This window comes from Spodoptera frugiperda, chromosome 13 (assembly GCF_023101765.2).
Source record: "Spodoptera frugiperda isolate SF20-4 chromosome 13, AGI-APGP_CSIRO_Sfru_2.0, whole genome shotgun sequence".
NCBI classification, from domain to species: Eukaryota; Metazoa; Arthropoda; class Insecta; order Lepidoptera; family Noctuidae; genus Spodoptera; species Spodoptera frugiperda.
In genome coordinates, this window is record NC_064224.1 from 6,944,085 (window position 1) to 6,971,750 (window position 27,666).

The 27,666-nt window shown below is 36.0% G+C and overlaps 1 protein-coding gene across 3 annotated transcripts in view; it reads right to left on the reverse strand.

The window, feature by feature from the left end:
- Window positions 1–2,020: 2,020 nt before the first annotated feature.
- LOC118270269 (equilibrative nucleoside transporter 1) overlaps window positions 2,021–27,666 on the reverse strand; it is a 43,101-nt gene continuing 17,455 nt past the window's right edge. Inside the window, exons 1-9 of one of the 3 annotated variants that reach the window (XM_050698155.1) lie at window positions 25,297–25,442; window positions 16,511–16,618; window positions 13,895–14,135; window positions 11,996–12,141; window positions 6,853–7,082; window positions 5,776–5,950; window positions 4,900–5,015; window positions 4,408–4,604; window positions 2,021–4,202 (exon numbers count right to left, since the gene is read on the reverse strand). In XM_050698155.1, the coding sequence (XP_050554112.1) occupies window positions 4,067–4,202; window positions 4,408–4,604; window positions 4,900–5,015; window positions 5,776–5,950; window positions 6,853–7,082; window positions 11,996–12,141; window positions 13,895–14,127 (1,233 nt within the window). In that variant the 5' untranslated portion in view covers window positions 14,128–14,135; window positions 16,511–16,618; window positions 25,297–25,442 and the 3' untranslated portion in view covers window positions 2,021–4,066. Of the gene's footprint in view, window positions 4,203–4,407; window positions 4,605–4,899; window positions 5,016–5,775; window positions 5,951–6,852; window positions 7,083–11,995; window positions 12,142–13,894; window positions 14,136–16,510; window positions 16,619–23,062; window positions 23,201–25,296; window positions 25,443–27,666 lie in introns of those variants that run through there. The other 2 variants (XM_050698154.1, XM_050698153.1) reach the window with 2 other exon arrangements.

Genomic DNA, 27,666 nt, shown 5'->3' on the forward strand with positions numbered 1-27,666 from the left:
GGTACTCTTTATAAAGTGTATAGCATAGGAGGAAAATTTGAATATTTTTAAATATTTATTTACGCGAGTATCATTTTCATAATCATTTTTTATTTACTTACTTTAAGAGTTATGTATTAAGATTAGAGATGGGCGAATTTTCGGAATTTTTTTTTTGAAAATTTAAATACTGAGTATTTATCAACTTTTTGGATAAATACTAGAGTAAACACAGATAGATACTCAGTAGTTATCCATTTATAGTATTTATCAGAAAAATCGTACATCTATAATTAGGTACGATAGATTTATTCAATATATTTTAATGTATAGTGAGTATTAGTTATAAAAGGTTGATGAGAATAAGCAAAGCTTTATAGAATTTTTTTCTTTCTGGAATATGTAGACTCAAGACTGATTAGGACTGAGGCCTTTGTACGAGTTTATTTTCCGTTTAACCAGATCAAAACTAGATTGTGTTCGGCGTTCTGATTGGTTGGTTCATTCGCGCCGGCCAATCAGACCGAACGAGCTCTCGTTAATATTTTTTTGCAACTGGATAAAGTGGCCACATTGCATAAACATAAATTTTCTTTTAAGTACCTAGTATTTTAGAGCGAGTTTAGTTTATTATATTTTATAATAAGAGATATTTGATAGTTGTATGTGTAGTTGGTAACTAAGTATAGTTTACAGTGATTTAATATTTACCTTTATTTAGATTAGGTATATGTTTTGGTTTAGTATTATTATAAGTTTCTCAAGTTATAGTTTAGAATAGGTAAGTTAGTAGAAATAGAAATGGAAGTGTTACAAGTGCGATTTTTATTACAAGCCCTAACAATTTCAAATAATTTATTTTACTTCATTTTTATAATAATAATATTAAATATTTTCTCTGATAAATTCTCCTAATTCTATATATATGGCAATTTTCAGTAATCTTTTATTGTCATCAGATTTTGTTTCGAAAACTTAGAGCAAGATTGTCGAAAGGACCGATTTCAGCGATTAAAAGTAAGTGTCCACAGGCCCGTATCGTACGCAACGGATTTTAGTTTGTCTTCTATAGAAACTCATACAACTGCGTCCACTGATCCGCATCGTACGGACCGCATCATCGGCAATGCCTACATGCAATGCGTACCGATGACGTCATACGGAATGCGTACGATACGGGCCAGTGGACGCTTATCTTAATTCTGTCATGCCTTATTTCGCAAAAAATACCCAACGACATACTTCTTGCTTTAAGTTCCATAGGTATATAGGTAGGTTTTGGTAAAATGGACTTTAGCTTGTAAACTATAAAGTTTATTTTTATAAATAAAGTGTCTGTTTATGCAAATAATATTCTTATTCTACGCGGTGTTTGAAACCAATGGAAGATGTATAAGGCACCAGGGTACACAACACCAATCTAAGCATTGTTTCTTCATACAGGATGATATTATGCAGTTCCCAAATGGCTTAGGCACATTTTGATGAGAAATATGCATTTAAAAATTGATAAAACTGAATTTAGTCACTAGTGGCATAGGTTTACAGCCGTTATTTCTTCAATTTAGCTAATTATATACGGAAACAATTAATTATGGAATAATCAAGCTAATTATGAAATGATCAAGGAAGACAAACTGCAAAGCTATTTGGAAACTTGCATCGCATCGTAAATATGCACAAAGAAGCATTTCGGAACCAAAACTGTCGACCTCCTTGGATGGTAACTATTTATAACTTTATAATATTCATTTTGTACTTAAGGTAACTAAGCTTTGTAAAACTGTGTATTAAATACATGTAATATGAGCATTTTGTATTTGGTACACAGATTTACTAAGCATTTACTAATATTATGAACCCATCATAGAGTCTTACTCGAGCATAACTCAAGAGCAATAAGACTCGCGTCAGTTCCAAGATTCTATATTGGGTTCATCTCTTAAATTCTTGCACATAACATTCCTAACTACTGTATATACAAATCTACTTACGCATACAACTATAGGGATGAGGTGAAAATAAAATAAAAATCAGAAAATTTAAAAAATAACATTTTACTTTTAAATAAATAGGACTAACAATGTTCATGCTGGGTATTTAAAACAAAAACCAGGTATTGTTCAACAGTCACTTATTTGGTTTCACTCAACGAAGTAAAAAAAAATGTCTCTAGAATACTCTAGATCAAATGTTGCCATAACTACTAATTAAAATGATTCACGATTCGCAAATCAATGTTCAAATGCGCACACATAAAACTAACAAAAAAAAAACGCAAGTCAAATGAGCAAATTAATCTAAAATAAAATTGTTACACCTAGCTATATTGAGAAAAACCACAATTCTCTAGGGTCTTATATCTAATCGAAGAATTGTTAGTGTTTCAGTCTGTAAAAAACATATTTTTGTTAGAATTTACCTATAAAATAAATGTGAATGACATTTTACAAGGATAACCGCGATATTATAGATTCATTTACCTATTGTTTAGGTACAAAATACAAATCTATCCTTCACAGGCACGTGAAAACGGCATCCTATTTAAATTTCATACAAATGTCATCCACAAAGGGTTTTAAATTTGTGCTAAGACAAAACTGAGGGTCAAATAACTACTTAAACTTAATTTTAGTCAATTATTCAAGCACTTTGGATTAGTGCATTTGTCAAATAAAATAAAAGAACACATGAAACAAATGTACCGTTAACCCTGCAAAGGGATGTATTATACGGTGGTGTTTTTATACATAAACAACATTCAGACCTTGTGTATTAGGAGCAGTTTAAAGCTGGGTACCTAGTACATACAGATTTACAAGATTTACTACCTCAAATAAAAACCATTTTCATCCACATATTAGCATTAACTATCAAGCAGCTTTAATGCTACAATTAGTATTACTGAAACAAAACTTCAGCTCGCTTCTTGAAAGTGCGGTATTTAAATTTATTTAATTACATCGAGCCTTCCACTTATGACTTTTACGGTACGCACGTTGATTTTCACTCGGTTTAGAGTAAAACTGTATGTTAGCACCCAGCTTTTAGTGTTTTTAATCATGATTATTAATATTACACACATTATTAACAGGGCAACAGAAACAATAGACGGCACCACGCAATGTATAGTACATATTATTACAATAATAACAAATATATTAACTTCATAAATGTAGTGTCCTAACTATTAAACATTTTACGCACTTACAAACTTTAACTTTACAAATATAATTTCATATAGCGATTTTCATACTATCCATTTACCTAATATCCTTTATGATATTTTAATTTCAACAAAACTGTTGAAGTAATAAACTATTTCCACTTTAAATATCCATTTTCCTAAAATTTTGTTAAGTAATAAGTTGTAAAATTATAAAGTTTTTGTCAATGATTATTTCTTAGATTCGTCAACTTGCATTAAAACCAATTCCTTAATATATCTATGGTGTCTAAAGTCAAAGCTTCACTTGCATTTTGACTTAAATAGCCTCATGGCAGAATTAATATCGTCACAGTCTTATATCTATAGGATAATATTTAATACCATTTTAGCTCTTAAACCAAGCTATAACTTTTGTGTATCAACTGCTAGTATAAGACAAAACAATTCTTACATGTTAAGCACCAAATGAACAAATAATCATGAGATATTGTAGTACAGACAGAATAGGTACATACTTCGAGACAAAATATTTGGTTTCAACTTAAGTTGCTAACATTATACTTAAACTGATGATGATAGTAAATGCATCTTAACAGATTAACCGTGTAGAAGGTACAAACATAAGAACGAACAAATAAATAGAAGGCACACACAAAGTGGATCAGAAATCAGATAAAACTATTAGTTTTTGGCAAACTGTACACATGTCAACGAATAATATAAATTGCATATAATATATAGCTATAGAACACATTTAGTCGAATGTCACAATCCTTATATCACTTGTCCAACTTTGTCTTGATTGGATGATCACTTTACTGAACAACACTTCACTAGACGTCATAATTGTGACGTCATTCACTGTCCTAGTCTTCTGGTAAACACGTTCCACGCCGTAGAGACGTAGTGTAGTGATCGCTAGGCGGTGCGCCAAAGGTCGGCTGTGACGATGATGGGGCAGAGTCGAGTGAACGTGATGCCGGTGACAAGCCCCGTCACTAACATGGCCGCGCCGATCATACCCGCTGTGCCTGCGTTCTCCGGAGCCACAGTACTGGAAATGTTTAATTTAAATTTGAGATGATAGTAAATAAAATAAAAAAAGTATATATTTCATATTATCTCATCTCACATACAAAAACATACTAGGCCAAAACTTGAATAATTAATTGAAGTACTCATACAAAAATCTATAACGAAATATTTCAAAAATCCTGACGAATTGTCAGATTGTTACTTTTAAGCAAACAAATACTCACCCTCCAATATACATCATGGCTAGCGAGCTTCCATGGCCGGAACTCCAGCCAAGTAGAACGGAGGCTACCCAGAAGACCCAGTCGTTGGTGACGTAGACCGGGAAGGTGCGGTCCGCCGGCTTGTAGTTACACATCAGGAAGAACGGGATGAACAGCACACGGAGCGTTGTGAACACTACCAGCCAACGGGGGCCCGGCTAGAAAGAGGGGTTTACGATAATGAGTATCAAAATTGATATTGTAGTGGTGATAATTGCAAAATGTTGACTTTAGATTTATTAAGAAGTTAAATGTTTGTTAAACGAGAGGAATATTAAATGAAAAGATTCATAGTATGGTAGGGCTCTATAGCTTTTGCTTAGTTTATCTATGTAATAATTTACAAACTCAATGTTTATAAATTATTAAATCTCTGGCCAATTTCTGTCATTTTACTTCATATACAATATTCATGTATTTCGTACGAATGCATATTAACAGCAGAATACTTACGAATTTCCACGTACTAGCAGTGATGTTACCGATCATAGCTGTGAGGTTGAAAGTCAGGAAGCATGTCATTCGAACGAAGTTATCGCCCAAAAACCCTGGGACGTTTGGTGAGATATCTGGAAAGATAGAAATGTACAATCGTGATCAATCGTGTGAAATAGTAAAATGACTGTATTATGTATGTATTTCTCAAAGATATTTATTATATTTTTCAATAGTTTATTGCAGCATTTATTAACATAGTCGTGATACAAAACAACATAAAACAATAAAGAATAATCAATAGAATAATATTGTAGCAGAACTTACATGCATAATAATTAAGTTGAAACTAATATGCATATGAATAAGTAAAGCGTTACTGTACCCACTTAAAAAAGTAAGAAACATATTGAATGCTTCCTCTGTTGCGTAGTGGGTATAAATAAAATTGAAAAAACATGAAATCAAAAATGTATTTTGGAGGATTACGGATATGAGACAGAAAAATGAAAATGAGAAATAAATTTGAAGAAATGGTATTTGTCGATAGTCGGTAGCGACGACGTAAATTATTTGTTTGGCAAATTTTATTTTTTGGCACCTCTATCGAAAAGTATCGACTAACTCTAGCAACTGTCATCAAATACTATAGCTTCAAACTCATGGTAGAGGTACTGTTTGGCAGATGTAGATGTAGGAGACACTAGGATCTCCTTTTTAACGACTTTGTAATAAGTTAACCTTATAAGTTTTTAAACTGACATGGTCACTAACACTATTATTAGAACTTATGGCGGGATATTTACCATGATTATTCATTTTGATGAGTTTTTATAGAAATATCGGAAAGTCATCAAAATCACGTCATAAGTTCTAATAATTAGTAAACCTTACCTGATATAACAGAAGGGTAGACGGCGAGGGTGACAAAGAACACGATGAACACGTTGTACAGCTGCACGAACGCTTGGCCGAAGATCTTCAAGCGAGACACGCGCGGCTTGTTCACGTTCTTATTGTCATCCGCCTGCATCTGCTGCTGCAGCGACTCGTGGTAGCGGTAGAATTTCTGGAAAATGTATAAGGTTGGTGTTAGAATTAAAAAGCTTAATAAATAAACAGACACTCGACTTTATTACAAGATTATAGAGTTGAAAATAACAGTCGCGTATTATAAGAAAAAAGGATGGATTTTAAGTACATTAAATTGATTTTATTGTAACTTTCGTGAAACATACTAAATTAATTACATATTATGTTATCGGCTTACTCACGTATTTGTTTGACGAGGAACTCGACTAGTTTCAAGCCATGCTAGAGGCTCATATTCATGAGCAGCATTCCGCGACACACGCAAAACTAGTCGAGTTCCTCGTCAAACAAATACGTGAGTAAGCCGATAACATAATAATTAATTAAATTGATTGATTATTTTGTTTACTAAGATATTATTTCTGCAAATCGATCTCTTTATGGAACACTTCTTAGGTATACGTGTTCCTAAGAGAATACTAATATTTATTATGTAGCCATACCAATAAAACATAGATCTATGTTAAAATCTGTGTCACCATGGATATAGCATTACTTTACCCACTGAAAAAAGTAAAAAACATATGGTTTATGTTTTCTCTGTTGCGTAGTGGGACCCTATATTAATCCAATGCTCGTTTTCACCAACCTCTCTTAACTTTTAAGGAACCCTTGAAGCTAAAATGTTAGTTTTTACTAACCTATAAGTGACACCTAACGGTAAAACTAAGGGGTAAGCTTAAGTGTACGCTGAGTAACTCTTAGTAGAGATGGTTAGTTAGTTGGTGAAAATGGCCATAAGTAAGTAATTAATTTTATCAAGTTCAAATTTTACATTCATAAAATTCTCTAAAATTATTATTATTGTGGTAATATTATTTTTCTTTTCTATAGGTCCAGCTCATAAAGCTATAACAGTGTCATAAGAGCAGTACTTACATTCAAAGGCAAAGCGAAGTAGGTGTCAATACAAATGAGTAGCACGAACATGCCGCCGATGAAGTAGTAGATGGCGGCGGTACGCTGGTTGTCGAAGAACACGGAGCACCAGTTGAGGAACACGATGAGGGTTCCACAAATGTTGCTGCCTAGCACCACGGCGCCAGTGTAGCGCACGGGCAGTCGAGCCGCTACACCATACACTGAGTTCTGGAAGACTGCGTTGAATCCTGGAAAATGATAATGTTAGATATAAGAATTATGTTCTCACATAGTTGAAGTAATCGAAACAATGTAACCAAGAATTGTATTGTAAATCTGATTGAAAAAGAGTAACCTATGGAGTTTCTTGCTCGTTCTTCTCCATAGGAATCTACACTTTGGAACGAGCAAATAGCTTCACTAGAGGACTGACCGACAGACAGACGTTATTAATATTATTATATTTGCTTTGACGTTCAAAAGTGCCTTCCTGGTCTATTTGAAATAAATGATTTTGACTTTGACTCTATCCTTCACATCTACGCTCTTCTTTTAAGCTACTTGGAGGTCGGCACAATTTATTTTGCTGTTCAATTCTCCCATATAACTGACTCATTTTTTCTATCACATCATTTCTAGCACAATCTAATAAATTCAGGTCAAACGGCTTAGTCCTAATGCAAGCTAAAGAGCCGACCTTTAAAGTATTTATCAAAAAATCCCATCAATAAAACTTGATATTTTATAAACTGTATGGATAACGGGATTCTCCCGAGACAATTTATTTTATCATTTCATGGTTACAAACATTAACTAAGAACGTAAACAAATATATCATTTCGTCAGATACGTTTAATAACCAAATAAAATACTCGTATACATTGGCCTTAACCTTTTAACATAAATTCAGATAACTGTAAGTTACTTAAAATTCAATAAAATTGATAATGTAACTGATTTATTACTTAATTGATACTTTATACTCGAATCCCGTATAACATTGAACTGATTTAGATGATACTTGACATTAATAATTAAGATCTGTTAACATAATATGAGCGACGTCACGAATAGAAAGTCGAGTTTAATACAACTAGCTTCTAGCTGCGGCTTTGCTCATCAAAAGAAGCCTATATGTTTTTCCAAAATATAATCTAGTTCTGTGCGATGGGCGAAAGACCAATAAACATAAATTCTCATAAACACATACATATAATATTAGTTAGGAAAATAAATACTGCACCACTTTTAAAGTAATACATCCCGAAGACACAAACAATGTTTTTTTTTTTTTTTTTTTTTTTTTTTTTTTTTTTATGGAATAGGAGGCAAACGAGCAAACGAGTCACCTGATGGTAAGCGATCAGCGCCGCCCATGGACACCCGCAACACCAGAGGAGTCACAGGTGCGTTGCCGGCCTTTGTTTTTTAAAAAGGTGTATGCTCTTTTCTTGAAGGTTTGAAGGTCGTATCGGTTCGGAAATACCGCCGACGACAGCTCATTCCACAGTTTTGCTGTGCGAGGCAAAAAGTTGCGCGAGAAGCGCACAGTTGTGGCCTTCCAACCATCTATATGGTGGGGATGGAAATGCTGTCGTGTGGGTCGATGGCGAAAAGAAGCGGCAGGAATAAGACCAAACAATTCCTCAGAGCACTCCCCGTGGTATAAGCGATAGAAAATGCACAACGAAGCTACATCTCTACGCATTGCCAAAGTGTCAAGTCGGTTTGAAATTTCCTGACACTCAACAATCCGAACCGCACGCCGCTGAACGCGGTCCAGAGGATGAAGCTGGTACTGGGGTGCCCCCGCCCAAAGATGAGAGCAGTATTCCATATGGGGCCGAACTTGCGCCTTATATAGAAGCAGGCGATGGGCTGGAGTGAAATACTGCCTCGATCTGTTGAGCACACCAAGCTTTTTCGAGGCTAATTTAGCCTTATCCTCCAGATGACCACGGAACTGGACGTCGCTCGAAATGTTGATGCCAAGTATTCCAATACCGGCTGAGGCAGTCAGAGGGGTACTTTGAAACTGAGGTGAGACGACCAACGGTAGTTTCTTAGCGGTAAACACGCAGACCTGTGTCTTAGTAGGGTTAAACTGGACCAGATTAAGTTCACCCCAATCTGAGATTCTCTGCAAAGAAGTCTCGATTTCTGACACAAGTCTGTTTCGGCTTTCGATGACGTTTTCCCGGGAAATGTTAGCGCGGCCGGTATAATAGGCATCACCTGTACTGTCATCCGCATAACAATGAATGCCGCTGATTTGCAACATATCATTGATATGGATGAGGAACAGGGTAGGTGATAGCACGCAGCCTTGAGGGACACCTGCGTTCACAGACAGAGAGTCGGAGCATTCCCCGTCGACAACGACCTTAATGCTTCTGTCTGTAAGGAAGCAGGAGACCCATTCGCACAATTTCTCGGGAAGCCCATAGGAAGGAAGCTTCGAAAGAAGCGCTTTATGCCAAACCCGGTCGAAGGCTTTCGCCACGTCCAAGCTCACTGCCAACGCTTCACCCTTAGACTCGATCGCCTGTGCCCAACGGTGTGTCAGATAAACCAGAAGATCCCCAGCCGACCGACCTTTACGAAAACCGTATTGTCGGTCATTGAGTAGTTGGTGATCTTCTAGGTACCGCAAGAGCTGGCAGTTAATAATGGACTCCATTATTTTCGAGAAGAGGGAGTTATGGCTATCGGTCTGTAGTTGGACGGATTTGTTCGATCGCCTTTTTTAGGGATCGGGTGGACCAAGGCCGTCTTCCAGGATTTCGGTACTACGCCTAAAAAGTAAGAGAGCCGAAAAAGACGTGTTAAAACTGGTGCCAACTCCGGAGCGCACATCTTTAACACAAGGGGTGGAATCCCGTCGGGCCCACTCGACTTTTGGACATCAAGGGATAGGAGCGCCAAACGCACCGAACGCTGGTGGAATCGGATATCTGGCATATGCCACCCACACCACGGCACGGCAGGCGGCCCACGCCCCCCGTCATCCAGTGTCGAGTTGGACGCAAAGATTTTACCCAAAAGTTGGGCTTTATCCCTTGCGCCATGAGCCAACGAATCCCCCCCCATGTGCAGAGGTGGAAATGACGGCCTGCAGAAATTGCCTTCGATAGCTTTGGCGAGCGACCAGAACGCACGAGTTCCCGAAGGAAGGCGTTCAAGCTTCTCGCCAATTCTACCGATGTACTGAGACTTAGCCCCTGCAATAACTCTTTTGAAGGACTTGGAAGCAAAGTTATACTCCTTTTTAAAGGTGCTGGTATTTACATCCCGTGCCACCACCGCATCGGCCCAGGCTCGATAGGCTTCACGCTTCCTGCGTGAGGCCTTTCTGGAAGACGAATCAAACCAGGGCCGATACCTGCCACCGACAGGGACCAGAGAGGATGGGACGAACAGCTCCATCCCCTGTAGCACCACATCGGCGACAGAATCGGCAGCGGCGTTGGGATCATCCTGCAAGAAGCAAACCTGTCTCCAAGGATAGGATGCAAAAAAGGACCGCATCCCATCCCAGTCTGCCGACCTGTAGTGCCATACGCGGCGAAGACGTGCATCTTCTAGACGCGGCGAGCGCGTCCAAGATACAGAGCTCCGGACGAGACAATGGTCCGATGAGCCTAGGGGAGCAACAACGGACACACTGTAGCCGTCCGGGTGAGAGGTCAGCAGAAGGTCCAACAGTGAAGGCCTCTGGTCCTCCACATCTGGGATGCGCGTAGGCGCGGTAACCAGCTGTGTCAGGCCAGAAGCAAGGGCTAGGTCGTGGACAGATCTCCCCGCGTGGTCAGTTCTACTAGAACCAAGCCAGTCGGCGTGGTGGGCGTTAAAATCGCCAAGTAAAACGACTTCTGCAGAGGGTATCTGCCCTTGTACAGAGTCTACAGCCGTCTGGATGTGTTCCATGAGTCGGTCAGTCTCGCTATCACCACTATGGGACCTGTATAGGCACGCATAGACACGGGGGTGGTCGTCGTTATCTACACGCAGCCATAAGATGGAGAGGTCCCTACCTTCAAGATTTCTGAGGCGACGAAAGCTGATATCGTCTCTAATGTACACGCATACCCCGGCCCTAGGCAAGAAGGAATGCTCCAGTCCATACATATGTCCTACATGCATACATTAGTCTCATTAAATGCCCATAAAAGTTACTTAAAAAATCAAATCAAATGATTTATACAGAATGCATTCTTATGCCTTATTTCAAATTGTGTCTGATTGAATCATCGAAATCCGAGCCCTTGTGGCCGTGATATGAAATGGTTAATTTATGAGACAACGACCATTGACCTCTTTAAGTGATAACTTGTGGGACGAACGATTGAGAATAATTGGAGAGATTGTATTTCAAAGATTTATTTAGAGAAGGGTTTTTGATTGTTAAATAGTAAAACGACTGAATTTTATTACGTTTATTTTATTTTTCAAGACATATTTTTCAGAAAAATAGAGGTGAAAGTATATTCATCGACTTTTTATTATTAAAAATATGGTAACTAATTGCAGCAGTATTACCATACTGATGTTACAAAACGAGATATAAATAATATAATAAGATCTGTCTATTTCGGTCATATCAATGCAGACTTGTTTAATTAATAGAATAGCATTGTAGCAGAACTTACATGCATAATAATTTAGTTGAAACTAATATGCATATGAATAAGTAAAGCGTTACTGTACCCACTTAAAAAAGTAAGAAACATATTGAATGCTTCCTCTGTTGCGTAGTGGGAATAAAAGAAAAAAAAATGAAATTAAAAATATATTTAGTAGGAATGTTACAGATTACACATAATATGAGATACGAAAATATTTCATAATAATTATTCTGGATTTGTCGTTAGTACAGATTCTAACCATATCTGAAAATATCCGAAAAGTTATGAGTATATTAAGTTATTATTTCATGACGGAGTACTCGACTAGTTTCAAGACACGGTAGGGGCTCATATTGATGAGCAGTATTGCGCGACACGCGATGAACGTCACGTAATGAACTATATTATTTAAATTTAATTACGGATAGCCATTTTAATTACGGAATACAGATATAAGATACTTTCAAATAAGATTACTTGCTACTAACACATTAAAATTAAAGAAGCATGAACAACAAATACGAAAATGAACTCACCATTAAGTAAGAATACGGAAATCATCGTGAGCCAGAAGAAGGTGCCGGGCCAGTTGGTGGTGTCCATCATAGCTAGGATGATGGTGAACACGAATATAAGGACCTCCATTATCAACGACCATACAATACGGCATGTAAGGTCGCCTCTGGAACAAAAATATTGGACGTTTAAATTTGAAATATAACTATAATACCCTTTTTATAACAGCTGAAGAACGAGTATAATGTATGGCAGATTTATTTGTAGCAAGACTTAGGTGCACACAAGTTTATTGAATAAAACCAGCGTGTGTTTTAGTAAAGCTTTAATATTCCCACTTTTATAAATGTGATCATTCAGATGGACAGCTGAATATCACTGCGTTGGGTAGTGGGTATATGGCTATGTAGGACAAAAAAAATATAGCTCGAATAACACTCCTTTAATTATCATACCTACAGTACAGGAAAATAAATTGAAACTTTTATTAGAACTTGAGACGGGATATTTACCATGTTTATTCATCCGTGATCATGGCGCTTACAACAGTGCCGAATTATCGGAAACTCATAGACATACAATAATCATGGTAATATCCCGTCTCAAGTTCTAATGAAAGTGTTAGTGACCAAGTCAGTTTAAAAACTTATATTAAAACTTACAAACAGACAAACGTGTTGAAAACAACTATGTGAGGATAGATAGGTAAAGTATAGAATAAATAAATATCATAATACCATAATCCGTGAAGACCTCGCAAAGCTACGATAAAACAGCTTTTAACTTAAAAGCATACTTTTCAACGATCCAAATTCTTTTTACTCCCCGTAGCTCCTACTTCGTTTTAAAACAAAAACACACCACGTGCATACTTTTAATCATTTTAATCCCACAGCAGGTCGGTGCAGCTGGAAACTTATGCAAATATTTAAAAAAACTGCTTGGCTGAACGCCTATTCGCAAGTTGCAAACTATGTTTAAAGTGCGGGTTAACTTTGATTTATACGGAGCTGGGAAGCCTATGTTTTGCTCGCGTTAAGTTAAACGATGGATAGTTTTTATGTGGTTTATATTTTAATATTGAAAAGTAAAATAAAATGGGGGAAATACTACAAGGTATTTTCATATTGCTCTTTTTTTAATTGTTTATATTTTGCGGTTAGCCTTTCAGCCTTTTATCCACGCGGGTTTTATTTTTTTTTACTTATTCTGTGGATATATTTCACAGAATCGTCATAAAAATGCTTAATTTTGTTATACATTCACTAAGAAAATATAATTATTTACTGAAATAACGATAGTATGATATCTCAATCAAACACACGCAATAAACACGATTTAATAAACAAATATAAGCCTATTATAGATGCCTCCGCTATTTGGGACTCAAATGACCCACGGGCCCACGGGTCATTTACGGAACCAATTAAAATTTCGGCTACGGTCCACGGTTAAGTACACAGAACTTGATAAGAGTTAATTAAAAACTTTATACCGAACAGTTGGGATGAAACTGAAACATAACGTGGATAAACATAATCGGATCAGGAAGGTTTAGAAGTATGATTTTAATGGTTGGATATGACATTCTGGTGTTGGAGTAATGATTCAGTTTATTGGTTTCTGAACCCTTTGATAAGCAATAATCATGAGATGTTAGTTCCCATAATATTTATAATATTAAGTTGTAATCTGATTTCCGAAGAAATATGAAGATTAAAGTAACAAATAAATTAATCATACATTTAGAACGTACGATTTACTCTGGATATTGTATTTATAATCGTGTTAAGATCACCATAAAGGTGTTTTCAGATTATAATTAACAGCATTTAAGGAACACTTGAACTCTAAAAATAACCTGCCTATTCTCTATCAACATCTACTACCAAAAGAATAACAATAAAAAAAATACATACTTGGACGTCAAAAAGACATTGACCCAGCTGAACACAAGGTTTGGGATCTGGCTGGCCCACCCCACATAGGCGAGGTAGTGTTCCGAGTAGGCAGGAGCGCTGGCCAGCTTGTATTTCACGAAGTAATCCTTCGCCGTGATGAACATGTTCCACGCAGTCAGGGTACCGAGACCGTGCAGCATCAGCGTCAGGAAGATTAGGTGCCATCTGTCTTTTGGAGCTGCTAAGTCCATTGCGATACCTGGAAATTATTGTGTACTTGTTGAGATCAATATTCTAGTTTTAAACATGAGGTTGATAAACCGTTTTTTTAACGTAATTATGTACTAGTATTTTTAGGACCTAGACTTCGTTAGAATAAACCTAATTATATTGTGTTGTTGCTCTATTGAATAATTCGAATCTCTGAAATTACATTCACAAAATCCAATAAAAAAGTAAAACTCATGTTACACTTTTAAAAAACCTCATTTCAGTTTCAGTTGTTTATTTTACCCTGTTGTCTTAACAACAGGGTAAAATAAACAACTGAAACTTTAAAAAATAAACATTTCATAATAATTTTACAAAAACAATGCATTTAGCAAAATCTTGAACATTACAAAATGTTTTGCCATTCCTGAGATTAGAACTCACAACACGTGAACTTCATAGACTCGGGTTCGAACCCCGAGTTCGACGTCCACTTTTTGTATTTCTTATATTTTATTTTGTGCTTTTTCTAATACTCCATGATGACAAATAACCGTTTTTATTGATTTTAACTGAACGATAATAAATATTCTTACATCTTTTTAAAATAATTTCATAAAAGTTTCGAACTTTCGGCAATAATAAAGTTGTCGCAATACTTAGGTGCACACAAATTCACTGGAACCTGCATGTGTTTTAGTGAAGCGTTATTATACCCACTGAAATAATAATGTGACGCCCAGTTATATGGAACTGAAGCCACTGCGTTGGAAGTGGGCTACATGAACATTACACACAAGCTCGAATTTTACTACACCATGTTACGAGACATGAAAACTTTGCTTGCGCGATGTAGGAATCGATTGTACTGATAAGCTCCGCTAGATGGCGCTCTTCATAAACTTTGTAACTATTGAAATCGGTTGTTTTTAAATTGTATTTACAAAGAAATATAGTCAAGTACAATTTTTAACTGACTAATTTAATTATGGTATTATTGAATTCATAAAATAGATTGTTGATCTCATCAGTACATTTTTTAACTTCTCGATTTGACGGAGCATACCTACATAATAAGATTTTTTGTATACCATACCATATCAACTAAACTATAAATAGGTGATTCGAAGCAAAAAGTTGTATAACTTCAAACCGGTATGGCGGAATTCGAAGTTAGATAATAAGGCACTAAGCAAACGCGTAGGTGACGATTTTACACATGAAAGCAGAGATCAGTTCTCATATTTAATTCTCTATACTGGCAGCAGAGATTTTAGGCCTATAAGGATTCGAAAGGTTAATTTCCCTGGCGCGTTAACAACCTTTCATGTCGACTGTCGAGCGTGTCAATCTGACAGCCAATCAGAGAGTCCTCGACACACACTCACGTACAAACCAACCTATCACGAACATATTTTTGGGAGTAATTTTCGGCTTATTCTATTTGGTATTAACGGCAGATTAAGTTCTGTGGTAAAACGAAATTGGACGTGTAATTAATTATATCCCATTCAGGTAGGATACGGAAACATTACGTATCGTATATCACATAAGAAGAAAAGAAAGAAACAATAGGGACGTAATTATAACAGTCTAATATGATTTTGATATTTTCTATAGGTGAGGTAGATTCTATAGAGAAGATTTCTATGGGATGTGTGCCAAATTAATCACAACAAGATGGTAAGTTATCAACGCCACACACGGGCACCCAAAACACCAGAAGAATTACCAGTGTGTTGCGAACTTTTGAGGAGTCGGGTCTCTAGTATCCTCACTCAAACTTTATTTCATGTCGGTTTTCTGTGAGGTCGTGGTATCACCACGGGTCAAGCCGACCCATTTGTACCGAACGGTGACTCTCCAAACGCCAAACTTTATCTTAATGATTGAAATATACAGCTTGATCACGTGAACTCTTCGATAAAACTCAAAACAGTTCACCATGAGCAAACCTTGCCTATAATTTAATCAGTTTAGTATGTTTCTCAATAGTTTATGCTACAAAAACTTTTACTTAGTCTCGGGTTGGCATGTTGGCTGGTATTTCGATGCCAGGATAGTTTAGCAGCCTAGATTGTGTCCTGTGTAGGCGTAGTCTGTTTACGTTAGCTTCAAACTTTCACCAATAGAATTCCTGTGTCTCAAAGGAAATTTTCCTTTTGTTACTACTAGAGCTATTGTGGAAAAGTAACGGACTGTTAAACTTTTACACCTTTTTGCAAGTAAACAGTTTTATGAAGTTTTAGCTTATGGTATAACGGAGCAATCAGAGGCTCAGCTTTCTACTAGATGAGATTTTTTGGCTATTTGACAGGTCATGTCTTGACAAATTTTTTTTCGTTAAGGGTGTTCTGTTCTTTTCTGTAATTTTTATGATGGGCTATTTGGTCTTTTAGCTTTGTGACTTTATCATCAGCTTACCTTTCAAGTTAAGCGTGTCATTTGGCAAGTTGTTGCCTTCCCAAGCCGGCGTTAACTTCACCGGCTCGTTGCGAAGGAATGGCGCCTTCTCGTCCGCCGCATCCCAACCTATGGACAAAAGGAATAATACATTAGGACCATTTTTTCTTTCCCTTAAAAAATCACAAAGAATTGGTACTGAAGCCTGTATTCCAGCTAGTACGTTTATTTGACGTATTTTATCAGATCAGCGCAGTGTGATTCATACGAGAGCGTACGAGTATGACCCGCGTTGACGATTCAATTACCTACAATTTCATTTATTATGCTCTCAATGTGTGTCAGCGTAAAGTAACCTATGAACTCCTTTGTATGAATTATGAATCTTAGTCACAATGGCTGTAGTCGTTTCTGATATTTTCGCGAGTATTTTGTTGCCATCATTAGTTACACACAAGACTATTGTTAAAGTCGTGAAGTAACTCAATAGCATTATTGTGCCCACATCAAAAAGTAAGAAACATATGGATGATGTTTCCTCTGTTGCGTAGTGGGAATACGAAAACTATGGAGAGGATAAGTTACACAAGTCTTTAAACAAAATGTATACTTTGTTTAACTTTAGTGTTTTCTATAAATACAAAAGTCATTAATTTACATAATTTCGTCACAGATCTAAGTTTTAAGACGACCCAGATAATTCTGCAAATATAAAACCAATCAAGAGAAGTAACCAAAGAAACTAATTACCGCGTTATACTCCACTGAATCCCTATTCGATTAAAATAAACACTCGACTATTCTGTGCCTGATTAAAATCACGTATACGGCTCACGTAGCACGGAACATCCATCTTGCATTACGTTACTGCCATACAAACTATACTTTAGTATGATTTATAACATATTATACTATATAAAAGCTGCATGCCCCGGATGGATATACAATTAAACATATTTTTTTTGGTTATGACACCATTTTATAAAAGATCATTAAAATCAACATCGCAAATGACCAAAAGGCTGACAACGCACAACTCAGGTGTTGATCAGTTGATCCTTGTATCAGCATCAGTGTGCTCATGTCTATCCCATAAAAAATCCTATCTCTAGTAGCGAAAACTACCACTCGAAGATAAAACATAGATGTACAACTAACCCTTATTATCATTTCAAAGTTCCTCTTTCAAACACTAAAGCCTCAGATTCCCACTGCATTCCTGCAAGCCGTTACCGCAATTGCAGACAGTTGGAAACCAGAAAGCCACAAGACAATGAAGCTAGCGAGTTCTACAGGCATTGTTCAACTGCCTCCGTTCACAGAACAGAACAAAATTATTCACCAAATTTTGGAACAAGAAGAAATAATTCAGAAGATTTTCACCGGTTCAGTGACATGTTGAAAGTCTATCTTGCAGTTGGTCTAAAACATTGCTTTTAATCAGTTTTGTTCCACACTACCGCATTGTTGTTTTATTGATCAAACATTTAATATCTATCGTAATAGTTGTTTCTTTTTTTATTTGATTAGTTGTCCTTTGTGAGTTTTAATTAACACAGGACCTCTTTGACCCTTTCGTTGTTGATGTGTTTAATTAGCTCAGGGTCGTGGAAGGACGGTTTATTTTTACTTTTGCACACCACGTTACGCATCAGAAAAAGTGGTGTCTCATAAAAGGTGAATTGACATCAATAATTCTTCTTTCGTTAAGTTTTTCAACCCAAAACGCGCATGTTTTTTGTTTTCCTCCTATTTTTTATTCAAGCCACGTTCGGGATCACAAATACGCCGATACATTTGATATCTGCATCTTTGCCTCATCCATGCAGTACATACAAAATCACACTATTCAAATGTAACGGCATAGTTAATGCAAATGTTTGCCTCATTGCATGGCTTGACTGTGAGTAAAAAACTAACAAATGAATGTTAGCTAGTCGCTTTGCCATACTTGTTCAAACATCATAAAAACAGGTAACACCTACACCACGCTTTGCCGGACACGATCAAAGCAGTATGTCGAATGAGCTGACTAAACAATTTAAAGTCCACAGGGTCTATTTGACATTTTAAAAGCTTACACTTAAATAAAAATACCTTTACATAGAAAAAAGGTATTGTCTTCTAGGAATCGGTTTCATAAATATGACAAGAGTGTATGGTAGCTTAGCAACGCAACAAAAGCTTTACAATCGATAGAACCAATAGAGGTAAATTCTTGGTAGCAAAAAATAATGAGATTGGAATCCATAACTATTGAATGGTTTAGAAGAAGCAATAACTATTATTAAATTGAAAACCGAACCAATACAAATCGTGTAGTTAGGTTACACTATTAAGAATTACTAATTTCGATAAAACTTAAAGTACGTTTTGTTCTCTAATCAATTTACGCGCTAAACCAACAAGATCTTACAACTAAAAAGCTTATTAAAAAGGCTGTTTAGCATGGAAAGTAGCAAACAGTAGCCATTTATTTTTATGCTGGTCTTTTTCTTTAACAAAGCGACAATGTTCTTCGTCTCAAATGAGTACTATCCCTCACAAGGTCAGATCGATATTCACTAGACGCCTAGTCGCGAAGCCTACAACTTAAGTTGGATCCTTGTACACGAATCCGTCTTTATCCTTGGAACAAACTTGTTTGTAGTAAAAGTTACGGATGGAAGCCCAGGGACAAACAACACAACATAAATATACAATTTGCGGGAATCGGTTTTAACCGTCCTCTGGTCACCGCAACATCTTTCTGTTTATAGAAAGGTTTCCACTGGAAAATTGACTAACCTTTATTCTTGGGGTCTTTCAATTTATGAAATGAATTTTAGGTAAGAATTGAAAAAGTTTAAATGTCTTCTGAATCACCATAATTGCGAAGGAAAAGAAAGCTAATTCCTTAGCACCCTCGACATAAAAATGAAAAGTTAATTTTATAAAAGTGGAGATTTTACGACCGTTTCTAAAGAGCGACTGTAGTGTGAAAATCGGGTTAGTCCGTGTAAAAAGCTCAAGCATTACTACAAAGTACACACATTCGTATGTAGTTAATAACAAACATTTTAAAAGTAGGGGAGCGCGTGCTATTTACGACACTCCACGTATGAAGGGGGCTGCGGCGGTCGTTTGTTCCGCGCTCTCAAACACGAGCCTCGTTTAGCGAAACTACTTTTAAAGCTCACCGTTTTAACATAACGTTTTTAAGGAAAATTTTATTACTTTATTTTATTTAAGCAAGCTTTCCAGCCTGTTTTCACTGATTTTCGCGTTTAAGAACAACTAATGAATATCGCAATATCCGTTCAGCAATTTCGGAGTTTATCGCGAACACACAATCGCGACGCAGCGCACACTGTTCTATTTATAATTATGGACCACTTTATCCACTTGAGAAAATGACATTAAAATCCGTTCAGTAGTTTATACATTTATTACGAATAGAAAGACAGGCGAAGCAGGTGACTGTTTTTATAATCACGTAAACATAGTAAAAAATTAAAAACATAAAAGGGTTATTGATGGTGTATCAGAAAATACTATTGTAAACCACTTTAACACGTTTATGTTAGCTTCTGTTATTTAATCGATTGTTGATATTGAGTCATCCTCGTAAACCGATTACAATTTACAACATAGTTTTTAAATAAAATAAGTAAAAGGATAGTCACATTTTGTTTTACACTGTGATACTTCTGAATCATACACTAAATAAACTATTTGCTTTGACTATAAAGTACCTCAAATACAAACGGAATAATGGAAATATCTATCCAAAGTTGGATATTAATAATTTATTTCAGTCGTTTACCTCATTTCACGGCTGTCAGTTCAGTGTCAGTTGCAGCCGGAACAGAAATGTATGGTATTCACACGTACATTTCAGTTATGAAGAGTTGAAAGATGTAGGTGGATATACCAGTTTCATGAAATATTAAACCAGGATATTTTGTTTTCTTTGAATAGCACAAACCAAAATTTAGGAAATACTGGATTCGATCCAATTTGTAGTCCGTAAATCCGTTTCTCAACAATGAAACCCATACATACATATTTATATTAGGGATCACCAGAGAATTTTCCGATTTCATCGCTTCGAAAATAACCAAACATGGGAAATTAGCCAAATTGGTCCTTGCGTCCTCGAGTTTAGAAACATATTTCACGATTCACTTTAAAACGTAGGTACATTATAAAGCCACTTAAATATAAACTTTCCCACTAACAATCAACAAATAGGTCACAAAATTATAATGTAAAAGCGTTTACCGAACGTGGTGTTACTGGTGTTATAGAAAAAATGTTAAACACTGCGGCAGACTAATTATCCTCGGAGCTGGCACGTAACTAGAGCTACCCTAAGCCACGGTCTACAAGCATCGGGCAAACAATAGCGGCATTATCGCTCCTTCAGTAATCAACTTTCTTCATTTTTATCGCAGATACATACCATACCTATGTACTAAACAACAGAACTATGATTGCAGTTATTTTCTTGTAATTTATTAAAGTAACGCAACGTCACGCCTTTTATCCCCGAAGGGGAAGGCAGAGGTGCACATTACGACACGTAATGCCGCTAAACAATGTACACCCAATTTTCACCATTTTTGTTATAAGTCCCATGTAATAGGGGGTGAGTCTATTGCCATATACTGTGCACAATTTATTAAAGTAGTAACACTAAAACGTCACTCCCTGTAGCTATCTAGAGGGAGTGACAAAAACGTGGTGTCAATGTTTTTGCCATCATAAGATTGTTATCCCAAACTCGTGGAAAAGCAATTACAAGACAAAGATAGCCAAGTTTCCCGTTCTCTGATTAACATAATTTCTTTAGCCGTCTCCGAAATAGTCCGGAATACTTTTTCATGAGTTATCACAACATAAACTTGGTAGAGAGAATTTTTCGGAAAGACAAACTGAATTATACGGAATGAAATTTGGGGAAATGCTGTGTTTTACACAGGGTAGTTAGTTTAGCAGGGCACATCTGTGGCGCCTGCTAATTTTAAATGGTTTACTTTCCAGGAATTCTCATTTTGTAGCTATTAGGTACTGCTACAAAAATAGAAAATATTTGGACTTCATTAGCAATTATTTTTTACCAAAAGTACTGGTGATGAAAATAAGCAATATTTACTTTTATTTTAAGTATTTCGCAATTTGGTCATTAGATAAATCACACCACAGAGCACTTTGAAAGGAATTCATAGAAATGATGATTACACTGATAATTACAATGTTTATTACATCTCGGAACTATAAATAGATGGTCATAGTTGATTAAGAACTTGATAAATATGGAAAACAGTCAAGGTACATACAAATACATATACAATCACGTTGCTGTTTGTTTGTAGTCTATAATAAATTAGGAATCTATTAATAATTGACTTTGCGATAGTGAAGTAGGGTTCGGATGTACTATTTGTACATACATATTATTGCAAATAAAATTATATGCAATTTATTTTTACTTTTAGTAATAATTGTAGGAAAATATATTTTTCGTAGCTTCGGAGAAAATAAAGAGTGTTTACAAAGTATGGTTTTGTGTTTGTAAACAGAAATCGTTGTAAGGAAAATCACAGCAATAATGTTATGAATATTGCATTGATGTGACTTTGCATTGTGCCAATGATGATATCATATCACACCTAACAACTAAGTTTTTTTGTCTTTTTTATATTTGATGGGTCGACGTTTGTCCTCTACCTCGCCTGGTGGTAAGTAATTGTTGGATAATTATGTACTATGATGGAGCACGTCTGCACATAAGCAACCTATTCACTCGGGCTTTAAAAACACCCAGGCTATACTCATCAGGAAACACAGACCCTGGAGTTCCACTCCTTAGCAGTTCGCACAAGGCGGCTCTAAGCGAAGCGCTTCGTAAGAGTACTATGATATGACTACTATTTTCAAATCCTAAACCCAATTAACCCCTTTTTTAATTTTATGAACACAATCTTTACCACCGTCTTGACCTGATAAAACCGAACCAAGTTTCGAGAGTCCGAATTTAGTATCGAGTGACCTTTCACCGACAAACCTAAATCGAAAATAGGGCTCAAATCTAGTTAGTGCCTAACTTGGCAGAATATTGATCTTGGGAGCTAATACGAAACTGATACAGTATCGTACAAGATAACTTAATATTAGGAGACTAATTTGAGATTGGTTTGTGAATGGTTTAAAGTTACGTTTGGAAGTAACTTAAATCCGGTTGAACAGGTTGCGACAAGGCCGTAAAATTCAATAGATTCTATGCCTCATCTGTAAATAACAACAAGGCACCCAGTTGGCAGTAGATTTAAAATAATCCGTTAGCCATTAGAGGTCATAATGCGTTGTTTATGGGGAAAACTTCTCCCTTAAAATAGTATGAAAGAAATATAATTTATAGAAAACAATACATTTCACCGATTTACTTTTATTGCGTAATAAAACGTAACAAATTGTAATTTTATGCCCTTTTTCGACCATTTTCACGACTGTATTTAAATTATGGCTCGTCACGTTTGGGCCATTTTGTCAAAAACTCTATGACCACTTTAAGTAGACGTATGCACTTACTTTTCTCTGTAGTCCTACGAAACGTTCCATAGTTATCACCCATGTTTGTTGTCACAACACAATTTGTTAATGGTCTAACTAAATATTCAAATCACTGGTCGTATTCGGAACGTGTTCTCGTGTCGAACCTCTAACTCGGTACTAAAGTAATAATATTAGGCGAGTTTGGAGACCCCTTCTACTGATATCGATCTTTAGAATCGCTAATTTGATACCCGTATGTTGTTGGTAGATAAATCAAGTTATAATAAATGTCTTCGCGAAAAATGGTAGACACGCAAACTATTTTATTATTGTATTTTATTTTATGTGATACAATAATCATTGATGTTTCAAAGGGTTATTGAACTGTGCTTTCTCTAAAAAGATATTGTATTGCGTTTACATATTTCTTATTCTTTGATTCTATTGACGAAGTGAATTATTTGCAGTAAACCTGCAGTTTTTAAACACGGCAATTCAAATCTAAGATACATAAGACAAATTCCAAGTAGATTGTGGTATGATTTTATTGTAACTTTCGTGAGACATACTAAATTAATTATTAATTATTATGCTACTGTAGTAGCATCGTGACAATCGCCGCGTCGTGTGTCGCGAAATGCTCCTCATGAATATGAGCCTCTTGCATGGCTTGAAACTAGTCGAGTTAATAGTCAAAACAGTACGTGAGTAAGCCGATAACATAATAATTAGATTGTGGTATTGCATAATTTTGAATAATAGTGAGGTCAATGGTAACTTGCGCGGTTGCGCCTACGCGTGATTTATTATAGTTATCTTTTTTAACTTTAAATTCTGTATAAACAGCAAGGTGTGGGTGATTTTGTAATCTTCAACTGCCTATTAAATAGTCCGCTGTTTGACTATGAAGCTCATTTATATACCAAAGGTTTGTCATACTCGCTTGGCAGTAGGTTTATCAGAGAACGCTACTGCTCGGTCTCTGTCAAATGTGCAAGTAGTGTACTATGCCTTGTTCGCACTTCACTAGTATTTTAGTCGAGTAGCGAGTGAACAAGGCATCAGCAGATACCCGGAAGAATAAGGATGGTCAATTGGTCACTAATGTATTCATCTCCACGGTCATCACACGGTAATTTTGTAATCAACACTGATGTATTATTACGCAGGAAATCGTGTAATAATGTGGTTTAGATTCTCCGTGTGTGCAGTGCAAATGTAATATGAACCAATAATTGCCGGCCAAGCAATTAATGCGAATGGAATGTTTGTTTATTTAATTTGATAGATTGTATTTCAAACTTTACTTAACACATTCATGTACGTATTTTGATTTTAGATCAACTGATTATTTTCTTTTAAGTTAATATTTTTTGTAAAAGCTAGGCTGTAGGTGTACTTAACATATTGAAGTGTTTTGATTGTATTTATTACATATTATATAGAACAGACATTATTTTCTGAAAGTGTACAAATATATAGTAAGTAGAGCTATTGTAGTTGGTAGTATTCTACATTAACTAACCTCGCAAATATTTATATTTGATAGCATTTTGTAAGATATCGACCTGGTTTTAATAATATACCTAATAAACATGGAATTTCCAATGACTATGTTAAATAATAAAGACAAGACAATTTACAGACAACAATGTCAATAGGTCATCTTTACAAAGATCACGGTCACACAGCTGCAAACATGTTTATCTTAAAATGAAATGATCAATATTACTTTTTGATTAAACTTAGGTACTGATATTATAAATGCGAGTGAATAATTTGTGAGTTTGTGTGTATATTTGTTACTTAATCACGTCAAGACGGCGAAATTATAATAGGGGATAGTTTATGGTCTAGAATAACACATAAGTTACTTTTGTCCCACAGGAATGCGGGCAAACCGGTGGTAGAAGATACATAGTTTTCTTATACATCTTCAAAAGCCCGTGACAGACTACTGGATTTTAAGTCTATGGGACGATTCTACACAACAGGTATCGCCATAAATTCTATCGTCTCCACCATGCCGAAAAGTGATTAATGGTAATATAACCAGTGTTTTTAAATATTGTGTAACAATTTTCGTGATCAAAAATATAATAATCAAGTCACATAATTAAAGAGAGCTTAAAACCCCGATAATAGACATGTTTTCGGAATAAAATCTGTCATTTAGTTTAATTGGTGCACCAAAAATAACCGCAATACACAACCGAGTATTAATGATACATACAGTTTACAATAATTATCAGTTGATTGACAATAAATACCTCTAACAATAAAAACGTTGCACCACTTTACAACACCAACACTGACTTAACAATACTTCAATTTACTTTTCTCGACACGTTATTCAATGCTCCTTTTACCTTAAAAATAACTGATTTGACCATCGGAATCTAAGTTAAGTTTAAACTGTGTATAATTAGTGTTAATGACTACGGTTGGTAGTTATCGTTAATTAGTTATCACTCAAGTTAGTGGCGCCCTCTATCTCTAGTAAATGCAGTGGGTAAACAATGCGTGCGTGTTGTGTTGTGGTGTAAAGCTGTTATCGCTTACAGTGACCATGCTTTTTCTATGCTAGTGGACTTTCTTCGTTGGTTGAAAGATATTTCATGGCATATGCGTGAATTTTGAGATTATTTTGAATGCCTACGTCATGATAATACCTAGCTTCACTGACGGACAGACTTACAGACTATTATTTATTTCTTTATTTGTTGCCGTTTAAAAGTACCTAAGTATTTATGGTTTAATTGGAATAAATGATTTGACTTTGACTTTGAAATATCATAATGTGGTACGTATTATGATATTATGATGTGATGAGTGAGTGATGTTGTACCTACATCATGGTTAAGTTTACATTCTATAGAAGACAAGACACTACAATAATATGCGTAAGTATCTGTGAAGCTAGGTATATGAAAACTTCAGATGGGGCCCAGTAGGGCTGATGCCTGATCCAAAGTTGGGTATCCGGCTCGAAGGGCAAAAGTAGGAACGGGGTGGTTTTTAGTCAGTAAGAGTCTGACACTCCCTCCCGCCTCTCCCAAGCCGGGAGAAGTCATTGGATGATTTCCCCCCTCAAAAAAGAAAAAGGTAAGAGGCGATCAACGTTCAATTTTAATGAATATCAATGTAATTAGTTCACAGACTACAAACAGGTGCAATGGTTTGACCTGATAATGCCCACATTACAACATCACGGGCCAATATCAAGATAATTTTATGCTAAATCAATAAACGAATGCATTTACAACCTGGAAATGAAACGGACGTGACTATTTGAAATAATATGTTATTATAGGCTGACAATAACAAATATTTGTTTGTAATTATGTGTTTGTGTTAACACGATTTCTTGTATAAAACAATGTTTCCGTAGTTGCATGTGTGAAGCATCTTTGAAACTTCTCTAATGACCGATAATTTGGGAGGCATTTTTTACCAGTAAGTATGTGTAAAGATTGTTCGTATGAATCTAGAAATAACGGGTGTCCCAATAAGAACGCAAGATTTAAATTTGGCGGCATTCGAAGTATCATTGTTTGACATTTGAACAGGTGTTATTTTTTGTTAGCATAAGGTACGAGGTTAGTAAAAATGGAGCGCTACACGATTAAAAATGAGCAGGTCAAGCGCAAACAGTCAATCATGGTGTTCGGTATCGTAAAATGATAACCAGTCTTTTCGTACCTCGAATTGAAGAAATGGATTTGGAAGGCATGTGGTTTCCACAAGATGGCTTCACATGTCATACAACCAGAGAAACAATTGAATTGCTGCATCAGTCATGTCCCGGTCGTGTTATTTCACGTTTTGGAGACCAGAATTGGTCGCCTAGATCATGTGATTTATCACCATTAGACTTTTTCTTTTGAGTTTCTTAAAGTCGATGGTTTATGCGAATAAGCCGACGACGACTCAAGCCTTAAAAAGGAAATTAGACGCTGTATTAATGAAATACCGCAGCATTTATGCAAAACGGTCATTGAAAATTTCATTGAAAGATCGCGTATGTTTCAGCAAACCAGCGGCAGCCATCTGCCCGATGTATTGTTCCATAGATAACCTCATACTCTCTACTTTACGATATTATAAAGCTTTCACGATTTTTTTTAAAATATCTGCGTTTTATTTGAAATTTAAATCTTGCGTTCTTGTTGGGACACCCTTTACATTTGGCAAATGACTAAAAAAACATATTAAAAATTAAAAAAGCGTGTTAAAAAGGGAACCGCCTTCAATTTTCTTTACCACTTCCATTTATAAGTTAAGTAATATCCCTAAAACCACCTAAGTCCGAAAAATACCATGCTGAAAACCGCAGCAAAATCGCTTCAGCCAAACGCGAGATAATCGCGCGCAAACATACATACATACAAAGAACCTATTTTTTTTGAAATCTGTTAAAAACGATTACGACACTATACAATTCACATTAAAAAAAAATCCGCATTCGAGTAATTATCCTGAATAGTGTGGTAAGCACAGTCACCGTGGTTATCATATTATAGGTCAGTGGGAAGGCGGAAACGAGTTGGTATGAGATTACCGAGATTGGATAGCTACGGGAGGCCGTACTACATTCTTGTGGGAGATACTCCTTACTCAGTAACACTACCGGCGCATTC